The following is a 17,589-nucleotide window of genomic DNA, read 5'->3' on the forward strand; positions in this document are numbered from 1 at the left end:
AAGACAGCACCAGAGCGGAGGAGGGGGACTGCCAGAGACGCTGGAGCTCAACAAAACGGAGGGAATACAGCACGGCTGGTGAGATACAACATTGCCAGCGTACGTTTTATATCTGGTGCAATACATTTTATCACAATTCAATATGTATTAGATTTTGATTTTCTTAACATATTTGGTTTCTATATGTATGGTGACTACCCATTACGAAATGCCTTCGATTCTGTTGTATGGATTTGCCCGTTCAATTAAAGATAGTATACACAATTCACAGTAAAAGTACGATGCTTAATACCTGGAGCAGTCATCAATGGATCACCTGTTCGCTGTTCATAGGCGCTGTACATCAGGGGCCAATTTCTAGAGTTCAGCAACGGCATTGGAATCCAGATGCATGGCTGGGTGACCATGATCAGGCAATAAGAAACACAATCATGCTTTTGGCAGTTTTGGTGGTCAGTATCAGAAGATATGACACAGACAGGGAGGTTGTAGACCCCACTGAGCGTTACACAATATCAACTGGGCAGCTAGCAACTGCATTGTTTTGGTGAGCGAAAACAAGCTTCTTTCCAAAATAAAATTAGCTGGAGAACAGGCTTTGACGGAAAAGCACAGGTATTTGGTGACAGACAGAGCCACCTAGCGCCAAAGTAAAAATGAGACGAAACTGTTAAACCCCCCACCCCATCACATAGCCTGGGGTCTTGTTGAAATACCAAACCATCCCCAGGCACCAGAGGACCAACCAGAGGACCAACCAGAGGACCAACCAGAGGTCCAACCAGTGGTCCAACCAGTGGTCCAACCAGTGGTCCAACCAGAGGACCAACCAGAGGACCAACCAGTGGTCCAACCAGAGGACCAACCAGAGGACCAACCAGTGGTCCAACCAGTGGTCCAACCAGTGGTCCAACCAGTGGACCAACCAGTGGACCAACCAGTGGTCCAACCAGTGGTCCAACCAGTGGTCCAACCAGTGGACCAACCAGTGGACCAACCAGAGGACCAACCAGTGGTCCAACCAGTGGTCCAACCAGTGGTCCAACCAGAGGACCAACCAGAGGACCAACCAGAGGTCCAACCAGAGGTCCAACCAGAGGACCAACCAGAGGTCACGGAGAAAAGCTGTTACAATCAACATTCAAAAGACCTTGGCCTGTCAGTCAGTACAGCCCCAGACAGCACAAGTCCTTCCCTCCCTGACTGGGAGCACACTAATTCAAATAGATATTCACTCCAGGCAAATGTTACTGTCGGTCTGTCCAAATCCACCCTCCCACTTACTCTAAATCAGGTGTTGGCAACGTCAGCCTGGAGGGCTGAAACGGGTGTCTGCTTTTCCATTTTGTCCTACAAAAACAGGGACCGAGTTCAATTAACTATCAGGTGAAAACAACAAGAAAACCCTTTTGGGCCTTCCAGAAGTCCTGTGCTGAATCGAATCCCACCGCCTGAGAGTTAAGAGACATGGTCGCTGGCGAGACCATTAGACGGTGACCGCGGGCGGTGGAGGACCCCGGGCGCGCTGCAGTCTCCGCACACGGCTGAACACATCAGGGACACTCTAACCACACTTACTATGTCCTTGGCGTCAAGCGGAGTGTCAACGCGGCAAACTGCGTCGCCCATACGCCCGTTTCAAGGGGACCAATTATCTCCCCAAACCCAAAATTCCAACCAACGGAACCAAACAAAAAGCAGAGCCGAGGTAGGTACTAAGCATCGGGCACTGACCTGTTTGGCGCTTGCCTGCCGAGGCGGAAGAAGCAGAGCCACCGGGGGTGGGGTCGGAGGAGGGGGGGGCGATGGTCAGGCTACCCAGGGCTCCGGTGGGCAGCGGCTGGCCTCTCTTCAGTAGCTGCTTGTGCTCCTGCTGGCGGAAACGCGGGGGGACCTCGCGGGGCGGGTAGCGGGGGCCAGAAGACAGAGGCTGCTGCGGTTGTGGGGTCTGCTGGTTGGTGCTGGGGGGGGCCCGCTTGCCATTGGTGCTAGCAGAGGAGGAGGAGGAGGAGGAGGAGGAGGAGAGGGAGGGGGAGTGCGAGGCCAGGGGTAGGGTCACACTGGTGGTGGGGTGGTGGTGGTGGAGGGGGCCGGGGCTGGGCTTGGCTGGCTCTGGCACTGCAGGTTTAAAAACAAAACAGGAAGCAAAATATTAGCCAATGCTGCAAGGCGTACCACTAACCCGCTGCACCGCGTGACCATATACATCTACTGTGTCATTAGCCTGTTTGCCGGGAAAATTAAACAATGATTGTCAACCCAATGCAGACTTGAACCGGCGTGTTCACCTGTCCGTACATCTCCCCCCAGAGGACAGCAGTCTAATCAAGCCGTACCCTGAGACCCTGAGACCATTTTGGTCACCTGTGTTAGTGGAGAGTCCTCGTCTAATATGCGCTAGTGACTGTTTATGTGGAAATGCACGGCCCCCATATGGTCTCTCAATACTTAATGACCTCAGAGATGCACAGAGTTGCTGAGTATGAATGCTGCATGTTGTTGTCCTATGCTCCCTGGGCAGTGCTTTCCATGGTACAAAAACAACTGACTAGCAGGCATGCCTCAGGGAAAGAGACAGGAAGACAGCCAAAGTGAAGAAAGAGAGAGCAAAGAAAGAATAGCACAGGAAGCAGTTTCCTGACAAGAGCCTAGGAGAGATGCAGATTAGCATCCAGGCAACAGACCTCACATTCCCCTGGGAACAGACTAACTGTAGCCAGGACACTTCTCTCAGCCCCCCCTGACCGACACACAGACACACAGACACACAGACACACAGACACACACAGACACACACAGACACACACAGACACACACAGACACACACAGAGACACACAGAGACACACAGAGACACACACAGACACACACAGACACACACACACTTTGAAGTCAGATCAGTCTGACCAATTAGGACAGTGATCTTTGGTCATTGTGACCAGATAGGGGCACCATAAAGTCAAACAGTGAATGTACAAAACCACAGCAGAGGCCCGACATGGCTGAACTGGGGGCTTAAACCAACAAACCCCAGGCCAGTACATCCTTCTGACTGCTGAAAAGCCTGTTCTCTGGCCGATACGTTCCCCGCATGAGCCCCCCCCCCCCCCCCCCCGCACGCCACCGACACACACCGGCACAGCACTAAAGCACACAGGCAAGCCACGCAGACGAACACATTCTCACATAAATAAGTGGTAAGACACAGGCCAGTCCAGTGTTTCCCCCCCCTTCCCTGGTCAGAGCTGGGCCCCTCCACCGGCGGTAGCTGGCTGGCAGGCAGCTGGTGACGCACGTATCTGATTAATTTCAGCCCGGCCCGCCAGACGCGGTCCCGGCCAATCGGCGGGCAGAGTGCCGCGTCCATCATCACCCACCGCTCACTCCGCTCTCCCTCTCTCTTTCACTCCCTTCACAATGTCAACCCTTTCTCCGTTTTCTCCTTCAGCCGTTCCTTTTCTCTCCCTCCACCCCCCCCCCCCACCCTCCCCCCAGTCCGTCTCAGTCAGACCTTCCCTCCCCCCGCGTTCACCCAATGCGGCTCCCCCCTCCGTGCTGACTGCAGCTCTGAATCCATTACAGGAACCAGATGGACTGCAGTGGCGCTCACTCTCATACCGAGGCCGGCAGCCTCACACGCCACAAACTACACCCTTGCGCATGAACGCCGTCCCGATTACAGCCCCTGTGACGTAGGGGAGAGGTCGCCCGTGCCCGTGGTGACGTGGTTCCAGTGCCTTCTCCTCGCAGGCTCTGGCTTTTACAAAAGAAAACACTGGTGGCTTTTACAAGACAATTAAAAAGCTATTTAAGCACTCCAGGCAAAACAACGTGCAGCGTTCATTAACACAACTCTGTGTCGCGTGTGTAAATGATCACAGTTCATCTAGTCTATCATAGCAAATTGCTGTTGTTATGCAAGGCAGCTGGGTAATGTGTAGCAATCTTTGGGATAATGTGCATTTAATAACCAGGCTATTTCGGAGAAGAAAAAACACAGACTAGACTCAGGAAGGAAAGGTGAGTGTGTGTGTGTGTGTGTGTTTGGGATCATGGCTTGGGTGTACATGTGGGGACCTGTTGTCCCATCAAAGCTATTTGGCAGGTCCCCACTAGTGAAAATGCTATTTCCAAATAAGGGGTTAGGTGTAGGCAACGTCGTACAGTTGGGCACTGTGCTAGAATTGGGGTTACTTTCAGGTTTAGGCACAACCAGGTAAGGTTAGGGTTAGGGGAACGTGGATTTCTGAGTTAGGGTTAGAAAAACAAGTGTGTGTGTGTGGCTCTTAGATGAGAGGGGACTCCCACTTAAGTGTTGATTTAGGCAGCTATTTTAGTTTCAGTAATTATCAGCCGACTAAAACACAAGACAACTGGCCTACTGTAGTCTGACAAGGCTGTCTGAAATTTTTAATTATGGGAGAGAAGAAAAAAAGATACAAATGTTAAATATTAATTAGAAGGGAAAAAAATATATATATACACATATATACACACACATTTCTGAAGCTAGAGGACATGGAATGCCTTCACTATCAAAATGTTCACCATAATGTAACACTATTCTTTTATGAAAGATCCCCTTCTATATCTGATAGGAGCGAGAGCAGGGTGATTTGTATAAGCCACTGTCTTATACCAAAGTCTTGCAGGGTTAGTGATAACATGCAGAGAGAGAGGGAGAGAGAGACAGCAAGAGGGAATGCAAGAGAGAAATAAGATTGGAAGTGCAAATAAAGAAAAGACTGACAAGCCTCAATCCTTCGGACCCTTGGGGGTCAGTGAAGCCTTAAAAACTATTTAATTGATGTTCAAAGGAGAGCCAATTAAATAAAGGACTGTAACGAGCCACACTGTAAATTCCATTAAACCCTCTGAGTCGAGGAGAACCACTCTCCGCCAAACTTGTAATTATGGCCTCCTGTCCCCTACTCTCAATGGTTAATTACACAGAAAGAGAAGGAGGAAAGAAAAAAAAAGCATGAAAGAAAAGCATGATGGGCCAGTGGGCGGGCCGGGGAGCAGAGTGGCTCAGTGTGGAGTGTGTGCGCCTGGCTGTTAAGGGTTCTGGGAATCGGTGTCAGAGGTTAGCTACACGCTGCTATTGTGCGAGGAGAACGCATTTTAATTTGTGCAGAGTGGGTGAGGGCTGTGTGTGGAACCCGGCACCGGGCCGCACGGCTCCGTTTGGACAGGCAGTCAGATGCTGATCCGTTTTGGTTGTCTCAGAAATGTGTATTGTATGGGACATACTTTCACATTTATATCCACCTAGTTTCACATGAACATCTTTATAAATGCTGCCACCTGCCTTAGATTATATGGGTTTTGTCAGACGAAACCAATGTTATACATAAACAGCTATACATTTCTATTCAGAAATGCAGAGAAGTGTTAAGAATGAATGGATTTCTTAGGGATTTATCTAGACCTCTCTAATGTACAGTCAGGTATGTGTGTTTTGCGGTGGTAATTGGCAGCTGAGAGGACTAACAGGCCTGCACAACTATAAAGTTTAAGAGGCTCTTTAGAGGCACTCAGGGAGCAGTACATTTGAGTGTTGATGGCTCTTAGTATACACCTAGTCTCTTCAGCCTGAGCATGTGTCATAGAGGGGTAGGAGGGTCATTAGGCTCCATCTGTCTGGAAAAGGTCATGGGTCACAGAGAGAGAGACATTTAAGGGCACAGCTTCTCACCAGTCCCCGTTCCTTGGTTACTACCCTGTCACCATGGTTATGTGGGTCTCCTAAGCGATTCGCAGCATTGATCTTTTGGGTTTTAGATATTTTTGCTGTGGGAAACCAACATATCCACAGCTGACCAATCTCTCAGTATGTCATTTTGGCAAACTAGCCTGCAGAGCACCAAAAAAATACATCCTGGTTTAGATCCTCTTCCCCTTATGCATAAACAAGCTTCTACACGCCGGATGGTTCTGAGGTTTCCAAATGCCTGTGGTCTGGATTGAGGTTGGAGGACAGTCTATCCATGTGCCGTAGAGGTTAGGTGAACATCACTAAGCCAAAGCTTCCTACATGTCGGTACATAACCACTTGTCTTTCCCCACCACACATTCAAAATGTACGATATTTTTTTTCCTACAGCGGTGCTTTTGACCGAGAGTCAGAATATGCCCTTAAGCAAGACAAGAGGAGGGCCTCTTTCAGGAAGTCTTGCACGCATCTCTCCTCTATGCTAAACGCCATTACTATCAGCGCCAACGCAGTTCCATTAATCTGCCTCAAAGTGACACGAAGGCCTTTCAGCGGCGTTATAAGCGAGGACGTATTGAACCGCCTCGTGTCGGCTGTGTGTGACTGATAATCCAACATCAATGCACAAGGTGAATGGCGAGAGGGGCATTGTTTAAGTTCTGGATCCACACTCATTCACACGTCCTCCTCTCTCGCTCCATCCCTCGGTCACGCCACTTTCACTCCCACCCACCCAAGCCACTTGAAATTCAGGCAAGGGGAGGGGGAGGCGGGATAGAGAAAACAATGGCGGTAGGCTATTAATTAATAGAGTATTCATAAATGAAGCAGTTAGACAAAAGAAACTTTATCTGCCCATTTGTGGAAAAGTAAATTAGCAGCCAATTAGATTGCTATTCATGAAATCCGACTCAAGAGTTGACGCAATCAGCTCAATGTAAAAGCGCAAATGAATCCACTACAGGAATTACAATTCCATCCTTTGGTTTCCAGGGGATGAAAGAAATGGTGTTATGGTGACACCACGTAAATTGAGCAAAATGGAAGTGGGACGCCATTGTAGTGAGGCAGCATGGGAAAGGAGAGACGGACAAACGTGCATTAGCGCTTCATTTTTAACCCTTTAGGAAAAGGCCCAAAAACGTCCATATTGCGGCAGCCACTGATTTCCTGATTACATACAAGGAGAGAGGCAGTGTTGCACAGGCATTGAAGTCATATCATTGCGGAGCCGTTTGCAATTCCACACTGTAAGCACTCGTTTCAATCATACATGCTGCTGGATGGAGATGACTGTGTGCGCATCACGATGGGGACTGATTGTGGAGAATAATCAGCATCCCCTGCCCTCCATGGTAATAGAGGGCCGTCACGGCGGGGGGGGGGGGGGGGGGGGGGGGATGGGCAGAGTGGCCCACTATGCCCAAACAGGAGCTTCCTGGGTGGGGAGGCATGGCCAGCCCAGTCCCCATCTCTCCGGAGATCCATGGCTAATGGGGGGCACAGGAGTTAATTCAGCAGCGCCGCCGTTTTATCTCGTTTTCATACATATGAACGTGCCAGGCAAGATCGATTACCGCAAACAAATTGAAAAGCGAGAGGGAGGGGGTTGGTTGATGAGTGAGTGGTGAGGCTGGGTGGGGGTAGGGGGCATGTGCGAGAGATTAAGCTCAGTGGATGTGGAGACAAACCAAAGACGTACACCGATTTGCCCGCATACACCCTTTTCCAGTGGCCTTAGCGGGCCCTGTAGCGGACTGGGCAGTCGGTCCTCTCCCTCCCCACATCCGTTCTTCACTCACCTCCCTTTCCTCTCCCCGTTTACACACCTCGACCCCCGCTAGGGCCTCCCCGGCTCTGTGTTGTCGGACTCCTGACTTCCCTTCTCAGTCCTACGATAAGAAGGCCTTTCCTGACCCCTGGGCTTGGTCCGGGCATTCTCAACACAGACAGCGCGTGTTCACACATGAGAGGGGAGCGCTTGACATTTAGAGCAGTGTGTCAGGATGCTCACACCCAGATGTGTCACTCAGCAGAGACGGCAACAACCAGCACCGCTGCCCTTCCAACCTCATTACCACAGAGCATCTATTTTTTTGTTTTTAGCTCTGCGTCAAAGGGAAAGGGTTGGTAAACATGTATTACCCTACGCGAACACTCTCTGCTCGCTTGCGCTACAAAGAGGCACGCCCCCTTTCACTACCAACGAGCGATGGTGGATGGAGCTACTCCCGGAGACAAAATGTCCCAGCGACAGCTGAAAAGTTTCACTTGATGCTAATTTCCAGATAGCAAGCAGTGACGGAGTTCGGCGAGTTCCATTGGCAGGGCAGATGTTCTCTGCATCTTGAAGTCCCTTCTCTTTTCTACCCGCTAGCTAATAACTCCCTCAACTAGCTAATAACATTTCTGTACGAAAAACATGTCCAGTTTTCCCCATTACTTAAGATGCTTCTCTGGCTTCATGAAAAGATATAATTCCCCAAAAATTATGCATGGAAGGTTTCAGAGATTGTCGGGATCACGGGTGAGTGAACAACGTAAAACGAAGAAAATTGCTGTTTGAACACTGACAAATCATTGACTTGGCATCGTTGTAACAGATGTTAGTAGTGGAGTCACGCATATACTAAATACTTATTAATATTTGCAGAGACTGATGTTTTCCCTGTCCTGGTTGTCGCTGGCATAAATTAGGAAGATATGCCCTGCCCGAGGGGGCAGTTGGCATGCCCAGGGAAGGCTCAGAGACAGCTCGCCAGAGATCAATTGATTTGCGAGTTGAGCGAGCGGACAGTGCGCACAAAGCATTACACAGAAAATTCTACACCTGTTACATTCGGTATGAGACAAACATCTCGTCTGTTTGGTCGGTATGGGTACATTACCAGCTTGTTCAATGGGGTAACCTAAATGGTGTCACTGAAAAGCCAATAGTACAGGAACCACAGCATCAGATATCAATTAGCTTTGTAGCTAGCTCAGCGGATTGACCCATTTAAATTCCCCCAGGCAAGCAGAGCAAAAGGCCTGAATAACACGGCACATTCTGACCGTCACTCGTCCTTATGTTCGGACTGAGCACTGCGTAATGATCCAGATATTTGAGGGTTCAGAGGTCAAGCAACCCATGTTGACCTCCATAAACTGGCAAACGGTTGTCAGGCCGAACACTGAAGGCTTGTGGGGTGCCTGGGGTGTCCAATCCCTGACAAAAAAAGCACCTGCATTTCCACTGCTATCATTTCGGCAGAAATCCCCATCGCCACGGCAGGAAAAGTCAATGTTTTGAGCAAATATACGGCCAGTAACATTTGGTATGCACATTGGCTGACTTTGCTAGGTAGCTAAATATAAATCTGTCGCTGGACATCACAGTTCTAATGATTATAAAGGCGTTTAAATTACAAAGCTGTCTGGGTGAGCACAGGTGGAGTCTTTAGCTGGACTAGACAGACCTGCCGCTTGAAACGCAAATAGTCCTGTGGCACAAGGGAGCATTTATTAGTTTTAACCAGATGCTGTTTCTATAGTCTACGCCTACAGGCAGTTTTCAAGGTAACTTATGGAAAGTGTCGTACAGTACACAATAGTTAATCTTTTGACTTTGAAAGCAGTGAATTACAATTGCCCAATTTTGTAAAGCAGAAATCTAGAAAGTTTGTTTAAACTAAGTAAATTTTGCGATTGACTCTCAGTATTAAAACTGCTTTCTGAAAAGGAATAATTATTCCATTGAAGGTTGATAAGTTTTGCGCTGCTTTGTGCTTTCGGCCCTTTCTACGATCTACATATTTCTGATGAATTAGCCAAGGCAACCACATATGGTTAAACATACACTATTTGCAATAGCTTATCAAACATTCTGTATTTAGCCCAAATACAATGAAAACATAATGACAACATGTTTTTCATCCAATATATTTGCAAGAAGATATCATTTGTCTGATCATTTTTATGTATAGGCTTTAAGGGAATAAAATGCCCTGTCTAAGCCATCATTCTAGTTTAAGAATAGAAAAAAAGGTAAATGCCAGTTAAATTATTAATATCAGGAGATGGCCAGATTTCAGGTTTAAAGGCATTTCTTCTGTTTGCAACTCCTTTAAAAAGTGAACTTAAGTCTGTTAACATGCTGAGTTATTCCCACCAATTTACCCTACAGGGCATGTGCATCTACTATGGGTAGAAAAAAAGAAATGGACAAAACAATTGCATAGTCTGTCTGCGATGTTTGGACAGGTTACTGGGATGATGATGTGTTAATGCAACATCGCCCAACCATACAATCTAATTCAAGGACAGAACAAATGTGTGTTGATCTGGCCAGCTCTCCAACTGGCAGCATTTTGGTTACAGGTAAGATTCTATAACACTGCTGCTTCAACATAAGGATTATCACGGGGACGTCAGAGGACACCCGCTGCCCAGGGCAACCCACTTAGAGGAAACACAGACATAGGCGCGCACGGAGACATAGGCGCGCACGGAGACATAGGCGCGCACGGAGACATAGGCGCGCACGGAGACATAGGCGCGCACGGAGACATAGGCGCGCACGGAGACATAGGCGCGCACGGAGACATAGGCGCGCACGGAGACATAGGCGCGCACGGAGACATAGGCACGCACAGAGACATAGGCACACACAGAGACATAGGCACACACAGAGACATAGGCACACACAGAGACATAGGCACACAGACCGACCGACAGGCCGACACACACACCGACAGGCCGACACGCACACCGACCGACCGACCCAGACATACACACACAGACATACACACACAGACATACACACACAGACATACACACACAGACACACACACAGACACACACACAGACACACACACAGACACACACACAGACACACACACAGACACACACACACACTTCAGAAAGCGAGGGAGGTGCTAACTAGTGCAGCCTGAACAGATGCTCTAATGGGCTTTAGAGCGGACCAAAGCCCGGGTCTTATCTGCCAGCAGGGCTTAAAACACCCCCACACAAACACACACATCTTCTTGAACAAAAACACACGCGTACGCCTACAAAAACAGGCACACGCAAAGCCACGCGCATTCTTGACATACGCTGCACTCGTTTGTTGCCTAAACACAATAAGAAATGATTTGCGGCACACAAACAGCAGCCATACTGCGATGAGCCACGCCGAGCAGTGGGTGGACCATTAGGCCTGGAACGCCGTGATTTCCTTGCCCACCCATAACCCCCTCTCCCCCCACGCTGAGGAGTAACCATCTGGGTGCCCAACACACGCTTCATTGGTTAGTGAGGCTGAGCTCAGAGGAAAGTCGAGTCACTGTGCATCAGTGTGTAGCTGTAGGCTACCGTGGAGACACACACACACACACACACACACACACACACACACACACGTTAGGAGGGCCTACTGCGGATAAACAAACACGCGTGGCCCTTATCGTCATGCCTGTGCATATATGCACTGTTACGACTCAAACGCTTCCTAATCGGAGCTGATAAGCCGTGCGCGTGTGTTTGCGCGCGTGCTGTGGGCATGTATTTTTAGAAAGGTTCTCGGCAATGAGCCCGGTTAATTATTCCACTCACCTTTGGTTTTCTGTTCAGCAGCCTGGAACAGTAAGAAGAAAACAAGAGGCAGGAGAAGGGAAGAGAAAAAGAGAAAGGTAAAGTGCAAAAAAAGAGAGAGTGAAGAGAGAAGTCAATAAAGGCGTTTTTTCAATCAATGATTAACATGAAACTTAACTGTCATAAAAGGAGGTCATTAACTAAAACATGAGTGTCAAAAGGGAATTGGTATAATTTAGCAAAATGAACAGTAACCATGTAAAACTATCAAACATTAAACCAACTGTCTCAATTTGATAAGTTTACTCCAAAACAGTATTTAATTAAAGTAAACCAAATAATTATATAGCTCTAAACTGGACAAATCCCACAATCCCCCTGTTCATAGAAAAAAAACGGCAGTCTACCAGGGGGGCGGGGTCAGTCTACGTTGGAGTGAGGGCGTCGTGAGGCTGGTGTTCTAGTCTCTCTGCCTGCAATCGGTCTTTAGATAAGGTTCACACACCTGTCAGGCACAGCCCCTAACCTTCTGCCGGCATGGATCTACATCCTAATCCACCAGGATCAGCTAAGTTGGACTATAATGGACTGAACAAAATTACCTGGATGAGGGGAGGGCAAAGATGTAGTTTGGTGGAGGTGTTTTTCAGGAAGGAGGAAGTTGGTTTTGAAAAAGTGTGTGTTAGAAAGAACATACCTTTTTTTGAGCAGCGTCCTTCTTTATCTTTTCTTCTTGCCTTTTCTTTTTCTTTTCTTCCATCAAATGGTTCTCTTTCTCTTTTTTGTTTTGCTAGCTTCTCTCAGCTGCAAATGGAAGAGAGGCAGGTTTTCAGAACAGGGCAGAGGGGAGCAGACAGGCTTCAAGTTCACCTCAGGAATCTCACTCTACAATTTCCCTTTCATCCGCTTAAATGAGGTCAATGTCAGCCCTCGCAAACTTTTCCAGAGAATACTCGTTAGGCAATCAGCACCTCCGAAGAAACCCACAGAACGGTTTCTTGAATGCAATTTACGTCACGGCCAGAAAGAAAACGGGCGGCGAGGGGTGGACAATGGGAAAACTGACAGATGGAATGAGAGAGAGCGAAAGAGAGCGACAGAGAGAGTAGCAGAGACCGAGAGAAGGAGAGACAGAACCCAAGGCCCACCAGTCAGCCAAAGCGGAGATCAGATGGATCTCAGCGGGAGAGCCAGGGACAAAAAGTGGTTTACTTCAGTATTTATTTCCCCTGGCTATAGTTCGGTGACGGTACCTGGAAACTATTAAAGCTGTGACGAGGGGGCTGGAGGAGCCTGGTCTGGCAGCTTTAACGACAGGGTATCCTGAGGCTCCCGGTGCCTGTTCAACATGCGCTCCGGTGGTCCGGCCAAACGCGGGCCACTCACAGCATGGACAGGCGGTCAATCTGTTCCACATACTGGTCAATACCACGACAGCTTAAAAATGACCAGGTCGGCCTCCTAACACTAATCCGGCCTGCAATCCTTGGACCAGATCTCCCCTTGCTTTCTACTGACCACACACACCTGACCTGACAGACATCGCAATCGGTCCTCTGCAATAGGTAGGACACGCCGACGTGTCTGCCTTTTACCGGGGACGCACACACGCGCTGACCACCGGAGCAGCACAGCTCTCCGCCCAGAGAAACACTTGAGTCCGTATCCATAGGGACCAGAACATTAATAACTTAAGAGTCATAACCATCAGGGAAACACTGGGAGAGAACGACAACGCTGCATGATGGGGGAGGGAGCTGTCAATCAAACTGACAGGCAGATCTAGGCTGAGAGAGAGTGATGGAGCGTTGGAGGAGGAGCCAGTCCACAGGAAGGAGTTTATTGGCAGGCATGGTCATTACCAGCAGTCAATCTAACAGGGGGAATCCTCTCAGAGGACTAGCTGGAGGGAACAACAGTAAGACACCGCATCAGAATCATAGCAGGTCTGTGCCCAGTCTCAAACCCCCCGATAACCAAGTTCCTCCCACAGCACGGTGCTAAACATCTACCCACGGCATTGGCTATTATACCTCTTCATTCACCCACCTACTACAACATCAACCAATGGAAATGCCCAGTAACTAGCAGGCCTTTCCACCTACCACCCACAATCCCCAATTCACAGATACTCCACAGCGCCCGTTCAAAAACAGAGGGGGTGGGGGAGGTATTTTAGGCAAGCTGGCCCTGTTCTTCATGTTGAAATTACCCTCCAAACAGGGGGCTTGGAAGGAAGCGAGGAAGGAAAAAAAAAAATCCAGAGGAATCCTTTGTGTGCCGGAATTTCCCGAAAACAGAACCATTGGTCTGTTAGTCCACTGCTTAGTGACAACTGGCCTAGCGCCTTCCCAGCTGTTGTAAACACGGGGCCTCCCATCTGGGTGGTTTAGCTCATTGTAGAGGATATGGGGTGGGGGGCGAAGGAGGGGCTGACAACCATACTGCAGCGCCACACATACTTATTTATTTACATCACTTCCTAGGAAAATCGCTGAGAAGAAAAAGGATTATAGATGACGGTCGGTCTATTTCGGTGGCAGGCAACGAGGGCTTGGCTATCCAAACTATGGCAACATTCCACACACTGTACATCACAGCCACCAGCCGTGTGATGTAGCCAAGATAATAACAAACCATTGTTCGTTGCTGGGCTGTGTTCAGGTCTATCCCTTTATCCATGGGAGTGGCAGCCCATCACCGAGGTCTGCACCCCGTAACAGATCAACTCCCCCATAGCACAGATCAAAACCGCATAGAAATCGTATTTCTAGAGAGTGCCAGTCCATTAGAGTGAATGTGGTTGTTTTTCTATGACGCCCCATGCAGACGGAGAGACACCAACCAACCATTTTCCAGGTGCAACCAGATGTTTTAGGCTTATTTACTGCAAAACAAATTCTGGCCTTTTTGACAGTTTGTTGCTCCAGTTATATACTTTGGGTCTTTCATCTCAAGGGAGGGGTTCAGGCGACAGGAAGACAGCGGTACTTTTGCAGCACCTCCTCTTGGCATGAATTAATGTGAATCATTTCACTTTGGATCATTTCCTATCACCCCAAAATGAATATTTATGAACAATTCCCCGCAGTCGCAAATCTTCACCTGAATACATTTTCTATTTTTAAATATGAACGGTCAGGCCAAAGGCTGCAACTGGATAGAGAGTTGCCCTTTAAACGCGACAGCCCAATGTGTCCCTAATGGGGTTGTGTCTAACACTAAACCCACAACACAGCTGGCGCTCCATTTAATCCTCGAAAGCGCAGTTCAATTTAGGCAAGAAAGTAAAGAACCAGCAGGAGCCTAATCTAAAAAGACTCTTAAAGCCCACTGAGTTTTTGCATGCAGACATGGCGACGCGAGGCAACCTCTGTTTCAGGAGTTCCCAGAAGATCACCAGGAGGAATTGAGACCAACAGGCTGCGGGTGCCTGTTTCTCACCTCTAATTAATCTACAGGGAATGCAGACAGGAGAAGGAATTGAGAGAGTTTAAAGACAGAGTAATTTACAATATAGGTTGTGAAATTACAGAAATAGAAAGACTTTGTACCGGCTAAGTGAAAATGGCATGGCTTTTGAGAAAGTTCATCGTAGGATGACCTGGCCCCTGAGAGAGGACAGGCTATATGCACACTGCCCCATAAACTTAGGTGGAAACAGAGCTGCACTTCCTAATCCCTTGACAAGAGGATGAACAGATAAGAGTTGTCTCACAGGTCATACAGACACAGAAAAAAACATGGATAAACTACTATATCCATTAGGAGAAACAGCACAGTAAAACACAGCAGAATGTGACAAGTAGCGATGAAAATTAAAGTGCTGCCATCAAACAGCACTGTAAACATTAATCACCTCTAGTATTTTCCCTGTGTCAATTATTCTTTTTCTGCACATTGTCGATACAGCACAGTACATGGCAAAATATAACATCTGAAACGCCATTATCCTTATGAAGCTTGTTTGTTTAATGTAGGGTAAACATCCCTATTAAGCCTACGCACCATATAAGCCCGCTTGCAACTTCTGAATCAAATAAAAAAATATATATATTGTTTTGCTGTTGTTTGCTGTTTTTTTTCCAATGAAGCTGCTTGTTACATGAATTACACTTATTATTGTAAGCCGATAAAAAATTTCAATATTGGGTTATCAAAGCATGTGTGGCATGAGCCTGCTGGTACCCTCAGAAGATATAACTTTTAGCATATTTCTACTCCTGTTTTTGGTAAATCCACATTTATTATCAAAATGTAAGTGATTAGTGTTTTGAATAAGAGATTTTAGAATATTACTTGAATTATAAATTGTTTATTTTGAAATCAGTTTTGGCATGCTAAACCACGTGTGGCATCAATACAGTAGCTGCCTAATATGGTTGATTGCAATGACAAAGCACAAGCAGGTATAGTTTACATTTTTATATGCAGTTTAAATTATCCTGTTAAATAGACAATAAATGTGTATGTTTATCTCTGTTCATTTTTAAATTAAATGTTTTACCTGGTGGGCATATAGTGGACACAAGCAAACATATCGCAATGTTTGGGGTAGATGAGTATTGCTAATTACTTCTCTGCATGATAAGTTCATACTTTTTATGTTAAGATAGTGCACCATATATAGATTTATTACATATAGTTTTGTAAATGTCATGAGTGTAGAGCAATATATTCTGTTTTTAACCATAAATTCACTGACGTTCCCTATAAGCCCACCTGCTCCCATTAAGCCCAATTCACCGTTTCAATCGGGATTTTCTTCCTTCTGACCTTTGAACCATTTCCCTCCCTAATTTTGACCTCCTGATAAATCAGCTCCATAACACAGGTAATTAATTACCATATTTAAATACTAGTCATATTAGGTCAATTCATTCTGGATAGGCCGATATTCTATCCTAACATTAAAAATCATATTAACTTTAGGCCTACATTTCAGATGACTTTTTGTTTGACATGACTAAAACACAAACTAACAGTTCAGGAAATTGACTCATTTACAATGCTTAGAACATTAGTATTGAACCTACAAACTGTTCTTCTTTCAGTCAGGCGGTCTTCAGAAAAACATCTGTACTTTCAAACAGTTGGCTAGACCAGACATTTTGGCCAATTTCAACATACACCATAAGATAGACAAAGACAAAATGACAATGCACATTGGAAGACGAAGTATTGAGGTGTAACTTCCACTTTAGTTTAGATTTTGTTGGCAAATAGTATTTTGGCTACATTACAAAGAAGACAAGATGGCAGCACTTTAACTATACCTGCTTGTGCTTTGTCATTGCAATGAACCAAGAAGACGTGACCGACAGCAAAAAGGCCAGGCACGTCTATTTCAAATACCATTTACAGGCCATAAGATAGGAGTAGAGACAAAATGAAAATTGCTATTGACAGCTAAGAGATTACAGATTTTAGTAGAACAATTATGTATTGTTAAGATTTTTATTTATATATATATTTAACAACAAAATAAGTTGGCTTATTTAACAATAAGTTGGCTTATTTGGAATACATTAGGTACCCATTAAGCCCATGCAAGACTTAAAATATTCTGACAAATTAAACAAAAATAAATTTGAAACTGGTATAAATTATTTATTGACACTTCAAATCAGAATTCTCACGTTAATGGGTGCAGTATATATAAAAAATTCAGAAAAGCAGATTTGGTGGGCTTAATAGGGACGTTAAGCTAGGCTTGATTCGTTCACATTTCTAATTGTTTTAATTACACCCTACTTTTCACTTGCTATGGCACTGTAAACAAATGTGTCCAAGGCCAAAAAAGCCCTTTAAATTGAAACTGAATTGACAGAGAGACAAGACAGTAGCAGCTGATGGGAAATGACAAGAGCGGCGCGACTCTGCCCTTGTGTCCCCGCCCGCCCTTCTCCACAGAGCGGCTGACACGGTCACCCCCAGAGTCAGGCTGACACACTGGGGATCAGGTTACACCTGCCTGGCTAGGTCAGTCCACACGGAAAGAGAGACTAGCTGACATCTGGCGAAATACCGCACTCTGAACCTGCCTCCCGCTGCACAGTAGCAGGCAGAGTTTCATCAGACCCTGTCACACTTGTGTATGGTGGACAGATATGGAGGTATACATGGATAAATCACTGTTGCTCATCGTTTGGGATGACACAAGCTCTGCATTAAATGCTTTTAAAAAACTGATTTGATTGATTTGGTTTAGCCGCTTTCTGGCTACCTTACACAACAGCTGTTTATGGGCAAAAATAGTCGCTGAATTGAGCATTCGAAGGGGTTGCATTGCCACAGTTTC

The 17,589-nt window shown here is 46.7% G+C and overlaps 1 protein-coding gene across 1 annotated transcript in view; it reads right to left on the reverse strand.

Moving 5' to 3' along the window:
- The window catches only part of tnrc6c2 (trinucleotide repeat containing adaptor 6C2), a 44,626-nt gene extending 31,668 nt beyond the window's left edge, over positions 1–12,958 (reverse strand). Inside the window, exons 1-4 of the mRNA XM_029122538.2 lie at positions 12,821–12,958; positions 11,986–12,078; positions 11,310–11,331; positions 1,735–2,118 (exon numbers count right to left, since the gene is read on the reverse strand). Coding sequence (XP_028978371.2) covers positions 1,735–2,118; positions 11,310–11,331; positions 11,986–12,078; positions 12,821–12,958 — 637 coding nt within the window. The remainder of the gene's footprint in view (positions 1–1,734; positions 2,119–11,309; positions 11,332–11,985; positions 12,079–12,820) is intronic.
- Positions 12,959–17,589: the final 4,631 nt, after the last annotated feature.

The sequence above is a fragment of the Esox lucius genome, chromosome 9 (genome assembly GCF_011004845.1).
Source record: "Esox lucius isolate fEsoLuc1 chromosome 9, fEsoLuc1.pri, whole genome shotgun sequence".
Lineage (NCBI taxonomy): Eukaryota > Metazoa > Chordata > Actinopteri > Esociformes > Esocidae > Esox > Esox lucius.